Source organism: Rattus norvegicus, chromosome 20 (genome assembly GCF_036323735.1).
Source record: "Rattus norvegicus strain BN/NHsdMcwi chromosome 20, GRCr8, whole genome shotgun sequence".
NCBI classification, from domain to species: Eukaryota; Metazoa; Chordata; class Mammalia; order Rodentia; family Muridae; genus Rattus; species Rattus norvegicus.
The window spans coordinates 1,473,343-1,485,368 of record NC_086038.1 but is presented as its reverse complement, the minus strand read 5'-3'; the positions used below and the strand labels follow the sequence as shown (position 1 = coordinate 1,485,368).

Genomic DNA, 12,026 nt, shown 5'->3' with positions numbered 1-12,026 from the left:
GTCTTTGGTTCTTTTGTCTTGATTTTCATTTTATTTTATTTTTAAATTTATTTGATGTGAGTACACTCTCACTGTCTTCACCCACACCAGAAGAGGACATTGGATCCCCATGACAGACGGTTGTGAGCCACCATGTGGTTGCCAGGATTTGAACTCAGGTCCTCTGGAAGAGCAGTCAGTGCTCTTAACTGCTGAGTCAACTCTCCAGCCCATATTTTATTATTTTTTTAATCGTGTATATGGAGGCGCCTGTGTAGGTCAGAGAGATATCAGGTCCCATAGAGCTGAGGTTCCGTGGGACCTTCACGATAGCTTCTGCACCCTGGACCATTGAACCGCCTTCGGCCCACCTGCCTTTTTCTTTTGTTTCATTTTGAGATGAGAGTCTTAATGTGTATAGCTTTGGTTAGCCTTGAACTTAGCTATGTAGCACCAGGATTGTCTCGAGTTGGAAACCCTATTGTTTTTGTCTACCTCCCGGGTTTGAGATTATAGCTGTGCACCGCTATGGACTCTCCCTGGCCCCACCCTTCTCTCTGAGGTCACCCAGGTTGATCTTGAACCTACAGACTAAGACTCACCTCCCCCATCCCCTTTAGTCTCATCAGTGGCTTGGTTATGCTGCTACTGCTCTTCGAATTTGAGATCTGTGGTCATAGGTAGCGACCATGTGTTTGAGTAAATGGGGACCTACAAGATGTAAGGTTTGGGGCCAGAATTACAGGCCTTGGCCTTGGGAACAAAGACAAGGGTGCAACCAGCGGAACTCACAGGGAGAGAGTGTAATGTACTTCATACGTAGCATTTTATGTGTTACTTAATTCTTACCGGAGCTCTTTCAGGCAGTATTATTCCCCTTTTCAAGCTGAATAGTCAGTTTAGTGAGATTTAATAACTTACCTGAGATTTCTTAGTAGGTAAATGGTTTAATTAGAGTTAGAATCCATTCATCTACTCATTCATCCAGTGGACTTTCTTTTTACTTAGAGACGGTATTGTTTTAGGTTCGCAGCAAAATCGAAAGGAAAGCCCCGGACTTCCCATAATTCCCCACGCACGACTTCTCCATGTATCTGGTCACACCACCACAAGAGTGTACTTGTGGAAGTTGGTGATCTTTATCAACCAGCCATTGTCATCCAAAGCCCATGGCTTATATTAGGCCCAGCTGTTGGCGGCTTTGCATTCCGTGGGTACACGTGACATGTGTCTTCCTTCACAGTGAAGTACTAGGTTCCAGGGGCGTTCATAGTATGTCCACTGCGAGCTGTGTGCAATGCTAGGTTCCGGTCCCCAGGAGAGAAATGAACCCTGCTCCTGTTCTAGGGGAGTCGAGCCCGGACCCTTGTGTTTCAAGACCTAGGCTATTTCTAGAAAACTGGACAGAAAATAAAACGTCTTCGGGACATGGGAGCAAGGTTTAAAACATTTTTTTTTGAATTACATTTTATCCATATATTTTATGTAAGCGTCCACACTGAGGTGCACGTGTGGAGGTCAGAATTTAACCTTTGGGTGTTGGCTCTCTCCCTCCACTGTGTGTGCACCAGAAATCCAACTTGGGCTTGGCAGTAAAGTAGGTGCTTTCACACTGCTGAATCATCTCACTGGCCAGGAACAAAGATTCTTCATTCGTCTATCATCCCTTTTGCTAGAGTGAGCCTGTGAACGTTTCTAAATCCAAAAAATTATCTGTGTGGCAATTCTGCGTCGTGCGCTTATTCTGCCGAGAAGCATTTAAACGTTTTCCGACCATGGTCAGGAAGGGAAGGTGTGACACCCTCTGTTGTGTGGAAGGGGATTCTGAGAAGTTCAGGAATTCGTTCGCCCATGAGTAAGAAAGCCAAGCAGAGCTATCGTAAGCCAGGTCTCTTCATCCATGAAAGTTAAAGGGACTGCCATTCTTTTACGATTTCTTGGGGGCAGGAGTGGGGCCGGGTGGGGTGGGGTGGGGTGGGAAGGTTGAGGGTGCCAAGAGGGGTGTGAATAGGACCGAATCTGGGCCTTCTACGATTTGAAGGCTGTTCCCTGTGGCTGTCGCCAGTCCAAGGGAAGGCAGCCGACAGAAGTCATACCAGGGTAGCGCGGGGAAGTTAGTTCCCTGAACAGCTATCTTCTTGGTTGGCAGGCAGGGTGCAAAAGGCTGTGGTGTCGCCTTTTCTGGATCTCTCAAAAAAATGGTAGGAGCTGTTAGCTCCCGGGTCACCCCTGCTGTAAGAGCCGGAGGGTTGGGAGAACGCCAGCTGCCATTCTTCCCTTGGCTGGGTCTCATGTGCCATTCGTTTCCCAGAGTGTTTATTCATCAGATTTCTCTGTTGTTTGTAGTTCTGAGCTAGCAGCTGTACACTCTTAAGACCATTGGACTCAGCTAATCCCCGCTTTAGTCTTGTAGCTTCCAACCCAAGATAGACACATGGGTATAGCTAACGATTTTGTCTGTACATATGGTCTACCCCACAACATGAACACAAACCATCCGCTCGAGTCACAGTGTCTGAGCCAGAACTGAGGCCTCTCCCCCCCCGCGCCCACGCGCTTCATTTCAATGCTCTCTCCTCTTGTTCTTCTCTCCAGACGTCACAGGAATTTGTGGAGAAACTAACCAAGCGGCTGAAAAGACACCCCGAGGAGACTGGAGGCTTCCAGGAGGCACCACTGGCCTATGATGCTATCTGGGCCTTGGCTTTGGCCTTGAACAAGACGTCTGGAGGAGGTGGTCGTTCCGGCGTGCGCCTGGAGGACTTTAACTACAACAACCAGACCATTACAGACCAGATCTACCGGGCCATGAACTCCTCCTCCTTTGAGGGCGTTTCTGTGAGTTACAGCGGCTTCTGTTGTGCACCCCATGAAAAGGGAAATGCTTGGAGAGCCCCTAGATAACATACATTTTCTCAGTTATTTTTCTGTAAGGGTCAACGAAGCAGTCTTAGACTACAGAGGAGGGACCCCCCCCCCCCCCACCCCGCGCCAAACCAGAAAGCCATACACAATATGGCAGTGAAAAGAATCACTGTATTCTAGCGATTCTCCAAGCTGGTCAAGGTGTTTACAGGTTAGGTGAGAAATACACGCTTTTAAAAAGAGACAGCTTGAGAGTTCATCTCCCCATTCCTTTTAAAGTCAGGAAATTAGTACCCAGTAGAGTTTAGTGACTGCTCCTGACCCTCTCCCTGGGGACTCGCTGACTCAGATCTTAAGGGTGAAGCTTCTTCTCCAAAAAATACTGTTTCCAGAATCTAGGGTATGTGCATCTGGGGTGTGTCCTACATGCAGCCGATGCCATAAATAGCCTTCATTCAGAAGCTCAATTACATCAAAAACCAGAAGGTTTTAGGAGTCCCTGATGTTCTCTTTTCCTCCTGCTTTTATCCCCTCTGCCTTCCTCCACATGTTTCTCCTCAGGGCCATGTGGTCTTTGATGCCAGCGGCTCCCGGATGGCATGGACACTTATCGAGCAGCTACAGGGTGAGCCCGGGTGTGAGGGAGCTGGGGGTGGTGGGGCAGGGGCTGGCAGGGGCTGGGCTGAGTGAGCACTGGGAAGAACAGTGATGAACCTCCACAAGATTGCCCTGTACATTTTGCCTACCTTGCATCAAGCTTTAAGTAATGATAAAAAAGAACACGGACGGGCCTTTTGCAGTGATTCTGTTCTTTCAAGGGGCGTGCGGGTTATTAAAAAAAACAGCTGTTCTTTCTTCCCAGTGGCTTGAGTTTTAGCCCCAGAAGTTGCCTGCCTGAGGGTGGGTTGAAAGGTGAAGAGCTGTTAATGTGTCCTAAAAAAATCAAGGAAAGCTGGCCCTGGGAAGCTGGCTCCGTTTAAAAGGAATCCACTCAGTCTCTTGCTATGTGAGAACAGCATTCCAGTCATACAAATAGCCGGCCCCTTCTAGATAGCATTCCCCGTTGTAACTTAGTTCTGAGGAATCTACAGAGCTTCAGTGAGTTAATCCTTCAGTTCCCACCTGACTTAGCCTCTTGTGGTGTGGCCAAGAGACCCATTTCTTAGCCTCTGTGAAAAGTTTCTTTCTCTCCCCGCCCCAACCCCCACCTCCACCTCCCAACCCCCACCTCCCGGCTCTGCCACTGAATCCTCTCAGCTCTCTTTGTATATAGGACAAGTGGGGCTGGACTTCAGCCGGGGCGAAGTGGGTGTGAGTTGGTGTTTGGAAGGAAAGTTGTATTAACTGTGGCCATTCTGCAAAGAGACATCTTAGGAGTGGCTACTGCATTTTACTGACGGGTACTTTAAGAGGCAGATGTATCCCAGCCAAGGCATTAGAACCCGAGCCTAAGGGAGAGGGGGTTCTAAAATTAAAGCCATTGGGGGGTTGCGGGGGGTGGGGGGATCCTGCAATTCTGTCCGTCATAAGAGGGAGAACGGGCAGGAAATTGTTTAAAGCTTTGGAAGCGAGAGACGTGTTGCTGGGAGAGGTGTGAGGCAGTAGAATATGTGGTAGACGTGCCAAGTCTCCTTCCTCTGTAGAGAGCCTTATGTGCTTAGGGGTTTTATTACTTATTCATGTATACACTCACATACATATTTATTTATTCATATATACCTCCTGCTTATTCATGTATACTTACTGCCTTGGGAACCACCTTGCATTGCTGTAGATTTAGGTTGCCTAACCAGGTGACTTGCGTCCTTACGGGCATCCTTGAGTTGCTTATTATGTGTTATTATACGCAACCACGGAGAGCGACCCTGAGGGTAATGGACGCTTGAAAAATGGCCTCTCCTTACCCACGGCAACCCCTTGTCCTTTGCTCAGGCGGCAGCTACAAGAAGATCGGCTACTACGACAGCACCAAGGATGATCTTTCCTGGTCCAAAACGGACAAGTGGATTGGTGAGTTCTTTGGTGCTTCTGAACAAGGGAGGGTGCTTTTAGGTTGAAATGGCAGGTGGGTTGGGCGGGGATTGGGAGTGAACATAGCTGCCAAGGAGGGAGGAGAGGTGAGTTGGGGTGAAGCTGGAGCGGGCCAGGGGTTACCCCGTTTTGTTTTGTTTTCTAACAGTGCTCTCGGCTTCAGTGGGTGGGAATTAAAGACAACACAGGCTGAGAGAAATGGAAGCTATCACCCAGCCTTGGTATGCTAGAACCAGGCTTCAGGTCCCAACTGGAGGAAGGGAGGCAGAGTTTCACGCTGTTCCCATTGGCTCTTTTGTGCTCTTTTGTTTTGTCTTCCCCTCACATTTTATACATTTCGTTCGCGTACGTGTAGAGGTCAGAGGACAACTCATAAGTGGCCTCTCCTACCACCGTGTGGGTCCTGGGAATTGAACTCAGATCATCAGGCTTGGTAGCAAGAACTTTTATGCCCTGAGTCATTTATGCCAGCTTTCGTTTTTGGTTTTTGGTCCCCGCCCCCGCCCTTTTTTTTTTTTTTTTTTTTTTTTTTTTTGAAGCAGGGCTTCATCCCATAGCTCAAGCTGGGCTTGAGCTCATTGTGGTAGCCCAGGTCCATCTTGAAGTTGGGATGATCTTCCTGCCTCAGCACCTTAAGTGTTGGGAGTTCAGGTGTGAATCACAATGCCTGGCTTATCTTGCAGGGTTTTGTTTTGTTTTGTTGTTTTGAAAGTCCTGTGTCTGACTGCCTGCCCCAGAATTTGCAATGTAGACTAGGCTGGCCTCCAATTCCTAGAGATCCTCAGGAATCCTCTTCCTTCCAAGTGCTGGGATTAAAGGTGTATGCACATCTGGCCCACCGTGCACTTTTTCAAAACTTAATTTACTTATGAGTGTTCTATGTGCATATCTGGTGCAGGCCAGAAGAGGGCATCAGATCCCATTATAGATGGTTGCAAGCCACTATGTAGTTGCTGGGAATTGAACTCCGGGCCTCTTGAAGAGCATCCAGTGCTCTTAATCCCTGAGCCATCTCTCCAGCCTCCTACCTACCACATACTTTTTCAAGAGGGAAAGAGAGCTGTTATTTTTGATGTGCTAAATGACAGGAAATAGGAAAGAATGACAGGAGGTAGGCAAAAAAGAAGTTCCTACCGATGAGGAGTGGTAGAAAGGCCCATTGAAGGCAGCCCTGTCTAGTGTAAAGTCTCATTATTCCCAGCACTGCTGGGAAAGTTAGCTAGCATGTGTGTACATTCACGCTGTGTAGCCGTGGTGTTCTTAGAAGGCAGCTTTGTGAAGTTGGTCCTCTCCTTCTGGTCTTTACCAGGTTCTTCCGATCCAACTTAATGTTGCCAGGTTTACATAACAATTGCTTTTACCCGCTGAGCTATCTTTCTGTCTTAACTTTACAAATTTAACTAATTTTTATGGGCCAATAAGTGTTTTGCTTGTGTGTGTGTGTGTGTGTGTGTGTGTGTGTGTGTGTGTGTGTGTGTACACCATTTGTGTGCCCGGTGCTCTCTGAAACAAGCCACCAGAATCCCTGGAGTTACAGGTGGTTGTGACCTACCACGTGGGTGCTGGGAACTGAACTCAGGTCCTCTGGAAGAGCAGAGTGTTCTTAACTGGTGGGCCATCTCCCTTCCCCCCAACCCCTGTTTTATTTTGAGACAGATTCTTACTTTGAAGCCAAACTGACCTCAAAGTTATGTCAGTCGTGCCCTAGCCCTCCCAAAGGTTGTCTCCATTACTGTGAGCTAACATGTCTAGACCTCACTTTCGTTTTTATTATCTATTTAGTTTTGTAGCCTGAATTCAGGTCACTGCTCTGTACGGTTATGAACACCGCATGGCCTAAATTGGCTTTTTAATTTTTTCTTTTAAAAGCTGAGCAAATTGAAATTAAGTAGGCACTTTGCATCTACCCCATCCCTACCCCCTTACAAATTTGAGCTTCCTCTTAATAGTAACTGGAAAACAGTTTTGGGGAACACATCCTTGCTAGGACTGTTCTCCTAACCTTTGCTGGAGGCTAGAAGACCACACTGGGTACTTGGAGGCTCCTCTGATTTTCTGCTTCTGTAATTGTCTTTTGCACCTTTTAATGAAGTGATTGGTGACCTTATAGGGTTATTTCAGCTCTTTTCCCTTCTTTCGTCTCTTATTTTCCTTTGCTGTAAGGCAAAGAAACAACAAGAACGAGAAGTAAAAGCTGGCTGTGGTGGCTCATGGCTTTAATCCCAGCACTCAGGAGACAGAGGCAGTTAGATCTCTGAGTTTGAGGCCAGCCTGTCCAGGCAAGAGTTCCGAGGCAGCCAGGGCTACATGGAGAAAATGGACAAACCCTGTCTTGAAGAACCAAAAACCAACCAATCAAACAAACAAAAACAAGACAAAAAACCCCCAAGGGAACGAGGAGTCAAAGGCTGGGCCCCTCTTCAGCACAGACCCCATTGTCCTATTTCTAGTGTTTCTCAAGGTCCCCAGTGTCCTCCAGCATTCTGGCTACCACAGCCCCTCAGTGTGTTGAGGGCCTCATGCCTTCAGCCCACTCTGACTCTTCCCTCAGAAGCTTGTCTTTCACCACTCTCCTATCCTGCCTTGATGCCGTGTCCTCCCTCCTTTTTCTCCCCCCCCCCTTCTCCCCTGTGCCCTGCAGGAGGGTCTCCCCCAGCTGACCAGACCTTGGTCATCAAGACATTCCGTTTCCTGTCTCAGAAACTCTTTATCTCCGTCTCAGTTCTCTCCAGCCTGGGCATTGTTCTTGCTGTTGTCTGTCTGTCCTTTAACATCTACAACTCCCACGTTCGGTAAGTTTCTCTTCTGACTTGACCCCTGGCCTGGCTGGCTCTGCAAATACTGACCGAAGTACTCTCCGAAGAGTAAGGAAATAGTGACTCTCAAGGCCGTGTGCGAGCCGTAGAGAGTCATGCGATGACTCACTGGAAATGTAAGGGAATGAGGCATGACCCCTACCCTTGTTTCAAAGTAGTCAGCTAGAAAAACAAAAACATTCCTGGAGGGCCTTATGTTGCAGAAGCCCTGTGCTCCCCTAGGTCCAGCCCTCTGGCCTAGCAGTGTTCTTACCCTGGGTGTTCTTTTCGCCCGTTCTCGGCCTGTCTCCTTTCTCGGCCCTGAGGATAGGGTCTTGCTATTGATGGCATTTTTGGAGAGCCAAGCCTCCCTGGAGGAGATGGAGTAATTCTGCTCTTTCTCCCACCTTCTCCGCCTCTGCCCTAGTTATATCCAGAACTCCCAGCCCAACCTGAACAATCTGACTGCTGTGGGCTGCTCACTGGCACTGGCTGCTGTCTTCCCTCTCGGGCTGGATGGTTACCACATAGGGAGAAGCCAGTTCCCGTTTGTCTGCCAGGTGAGTATATGGTGGGCCAGTGTAGACCTTGCAGAATATGGCTTTCCTAGCCCTCTCAGGAGCACCCTCCCTGTCTCTCCTCTTTCCCTGACTTATGTGTCCTTTCCTGCCTCCTATTGTCACTCTCTGCTGTCTCTCTCTCTGTGTCTGTCTGTCTGTCTGTCTGTCTGTCTGTGTCTCTCTCTCTCTCTCTTTCTCTCTGGCTTTGGCTCTGTCTCTTCTTTCTGGGCACCAGACTTATTCTATTCTACAGTTCCCTGGCTGGTTGCAAGGTTGCTAGGCATGCCTTGGAGAGGAGAGGGGTGACATACTGAGGACAAAGAAAGGAAGGGGTCTGTGCACGGAACCTGTGAACAATAGTGGCTTGTCTGTGGTGTGTGGGCTGAGAAACAAAACTGGGCTTTCCCGTGGGAGCCTCGGTCGGAGTTTGAAATGTTTGTTGAAGGCAGAATGCAAGCAGACTGTTTGGGCAAAAGACATTTCATCAGAGAGGGAGGAAGCCTCTGGGACTGGACTCATGGAGTTTCTGGGACTATGAGGAAAGGCTGGCTTCAGTGATGTTTCTCTTGAATGTTTCTCTCCCCCCCCCCCCCCCCGGGGGCTGGGGACTGAACCCAGGACCTTGCGCTTCCTAGGGAAGCGCTCTACCACTGAGCCAAATCCCCAACCCCACTCTTGAATGTTTCTTGAGTGTTTTTCTCTCCTCTATGAAGCATCTACCCTTTCCCTGGTTCTTCCCACTGGCTCCCTCCTTTCACTGTGTTTCTGTCCTGATCGTGTGCTATGCGCATAACACGTGGACACATACATGTTGTGGTTTGCCCTGAAGTTATCTGTATTTTGATGCTAATTCCATTGCCCCAAGGACAGCTGCCTAGTCACATACTCAGAACTCAGGTGACTTCACCAGAACCTTGCCATTGAATTTGTAAAGTACAGGTGAGGGGCAGGTATAGGATAGAAGGAGGCCTGTTATTGGAGGAGAAGGAAGGATGGGCAGGAGAGAAGTTTGAAGGAAGAGGAGGAGACAGGAGAGAAAAGAGAGACAGGAGGGAGAGAGGGGCAGAGAAGCCATGGCAAGACAAGATTGCAGGTGATGTTAAGATTCTGCTCTGTGTATTTACAGGTTGTTATTAATGTTCTCAAGGGATGGATGGTACTGGGCTTTGTATGTTTAAGTGGGCAATTATATCTTATCAATTGGGTCAAAGATTATTGTGTTGTGTGTTCTTTTATGTGAGGATTTGAGTGTAGGAAAGTGTGCGGCTGGGATGTGTTTCCGCCATGGTATCTAGCAGATATCTTGGGGCACCGCGGTGTGGACCTAGTGGGGTAAAAGACAACTATACCTTTTTATTTTTATATTTTTACAACAACACATACATGCGTTCACATCTTCGGAGGTGTCTGTTCCTAGTGGAATCGGCATACTGCGGGAGGGATAGCCAACCGGCTGCAGCAGGACTATGGAAGAGAAGGGAAGTGGCTCACTGTCCGTGCTTGTGCTTGAGTGGGCCCCAGGAAGGAGATGGGTTTTGTGCAAGGACGCATGCGATCTGAAAGAGCAGGCAAGGGAGACTGAGCAGTTCAGTGTAGCTGCGTAGGTGAGCACAGGGTCAGTGAGGGCCTGGGAGGTGATGGGCCATGCTGTGTCATAGTCAGATGTGTGCAGGTGGTAACTGTAGGTTCTAGATTAGGTCGGTAAGGGTTTAGCAAGAATAGCCTGGTCCTGTAGCAGTAGAGCAGACAGATGAGAGGAATGGGTGAGTGCAGACCCCTTCGCCTTCCCCTTCCCTTCCCTCCCCTCCCCTCCCATCCAAGGTGCTCTGCTTGCTGTATCCTGCTTGCTTTTGGCCATCTGGTCATTATTCCCGCTGCCTCCTGCAGTTCCACCCACCATGGCCTCAGTCCTAACCTATCTCCCTCCCTTTCTCCCCTTCTAGGCCCGCCTTTGGCTCTTGGGCTTGGGCTTTAGTCTGGGCTATGGCTCTATGTTCACCAAGATCTGGTGGGTCCACACAGTCTTCACGAAGAAGGAGGAGAAGAAGGAGTGGAGGAAGGTGAGTTACTTCCCAGACGCAGCCTTTGATCCCGGGCATAGAGAAGACCTCCTCCTGACCTGTCTTCTCTCTGGCTGTCTACTCAGACCCTAGAGCCCTGGAAACTCTATGCCACTGTGGGCCTGCTGGTGGGCATGGATGTCCTGACTCTTGCCATCTGGCAGATTGTGGACCCCTTGCACCGAACCATTGAGGTATCTATCACTTGAGGAGTTGCTGGGGTCAGGAAACTAGGCAGGGCTCACCAGCTTAGCATTTCCAGGGTTGCGTGTGATCCTGAAGTCGCACATCCTTTAATCCCAGTATGGTTTCAATCCCAAAACTCGGGTGGCAGGGACAGATGGATTTGTGTGAATTTGAGGCTAGCTAGGTCTACATGGTGAGTTCCATTCCAGGCCTGCCAGGGCTACATAGGGAGACCTCCCCACCTTTAAAAAGAAAAGGAAGCTACTCAGGGAGAGAACTTTTCCATATTCTATCTATTAGGGTTGCCTCTGTCTTTGCCTGGTGGAGCCTTATCAGAAGCGTCTAGGTTTATCTAAAGAAGGGAAGTCGGGGATCCGGGAGGATGCGTAGGGTTTCCGAGCCTTAGGGAAAGTGGGGAGCAAGCCCTTCTAGTGTGTTCAGGAGGATGTCCCCAGGCCTGGAGTAGGACCTGGCACAGTACTAAGTCTCAGAAGGAAGACCCAGGAGCTGGGTAAGAATACGGTCGTTTATCCTGCTCCTTTTTCTCCCTTAGACTTTTGCCAAGGAGGAACCAAAGGAAGACATCGATGTCTCCATTCTGCCCCAGTTGGAGCACTGCAGCTCCAAGAAGATGAATACGTGGCTTGGTGTGTGGGACACGGGTAGGAGGAGGGGAGGGAGGAAACATAAGCAGGAGAGAAGGGTAACAGCAACAGACCAGGGAAGGAACATTCCGAGGAGACAGCTTCAGTGCCCTATGACTACACTAAACTTTTCCAATAGGAGAGCTTTGGTCTTTTGCTGTGAGTAGTGATGTTCAGCGGAGGGCCACTGTAGGCGGTGACTCACCCATCTGTGTCTGGCCAGCTCCTGAGAGTAAGTGACCAAGGTTGCGAGGTTGTGGGCTTAGCCTCCCTTCAGCCTGACCAACATTCATCCAATCTACAAATCCACCCAATGAACTAAGACTCTTAGCTGTGTGTTGCTGCCTGGAGGGGATGGGTTGAGATACTGGGGTAACATCCATTGGATCCTTCCTAGCTGCTCCACAGGAAGCCACAGGCAGAGGGTCTGGAATGGAAAGCGGGGGCTTTTTTTACACAGAGGAGCTACAAAGTACAGTAGTGAGCAACAAAGAGAGGAAAGAGAGGGAGAGGATTGGGTTGGGAGTATGATGGTCCTTGTTGCCCCCGTGACCCTTTCCTGCTCTTCTAGGCATTTTCTATGGTTACAAGGGGCTGCTGCTGCTGCTGGGAATCTTTCTTGCTTACGAAACCAAGAGCGTGTCCACTGAAAAGATCAATGACCACAGGGCCGTGGGCATGGCTATCTACAATGTCGCGGTAAGCTCTCTCAATGCCTGGAGTTGGTCATGGAAACTCGTGGCGCTGTTAAGGTGATAGAACCAGAAGAATCAGAAAATTAGATCTGAAGCCGTTTGTGTAGAAGTCATAAAACACTGACTAATGTCTGATCTATAAGGTCATTTTTTTTTTATGACTTTTCCCAAGAAGACGTGAGCAAATGTTGACTCAACCCTAAATAGAGAA

General features: G+C 48.9%; 1 protein-coding gene across 5 annotated transcripts in view; it reads left to right on the top strand.

Annotated features, from left to right (window-relative positions):
* Nucleotides 1–12,026, top strand: part of Gabbr1 (gamma-aminobutyric acid type B receptor subunit 1) — a 29,574-nt gene that overhangs the window by 13,984 nt on the left and 3,564 nt on the right. For 2 of the 5 annotated variants that reach the window (XM_039099118.2, XM_006255879.5), the window contains 10 exons: nucleotides 2,575–2,817; nucleotides 3,406–3,469; nucleotides 4,777–4,854; nucleotides 7,517–7,667; nucleotides 8,098–8,230; nucleotides 10,174–10,290; nucleotides 10,377–10,484; nucleotides 11,030–11,123; nucleotides 11,260–11,352; nucleotides 11,692–11,819. In XM_039099118.2, coding sequence (XP_038955046.1) covers nucleotides 2,575–2,817; nucleotides 3,406–3,469; nucleotides 4,777–4,854; nucleotides 7,517–7,667; nucleotides 8,098–8,230; nucleotides 10,174–10,290; nucleotides 10,377–10,484; nucleotides 11,030–11,123; nucleotides 11,260–11,352; nucleotides 11,692–11,819 — 1,209 coding nt within the window. Of the gene's footprint in view, nucleotides 1–2,574; nucleotides 2,818–3,405; nucleotides 3,470–4,776; nucleotides 4,855–7,516; nucleotides 7,668–8,097; nucleotides 8,231–10,173; nucleotides 10,291–10,376; nucleotides 10,485–11,029; nucleotides 11,124–11,259; nucleotides 11,353–11,691; nucleotides 11,820–12,026 lie in introns of those variants that run through there. The other 3 variants (NM_031028.3, XM_063279560.1, XR_005497343.2) reach the window with 2 other exon arrangements.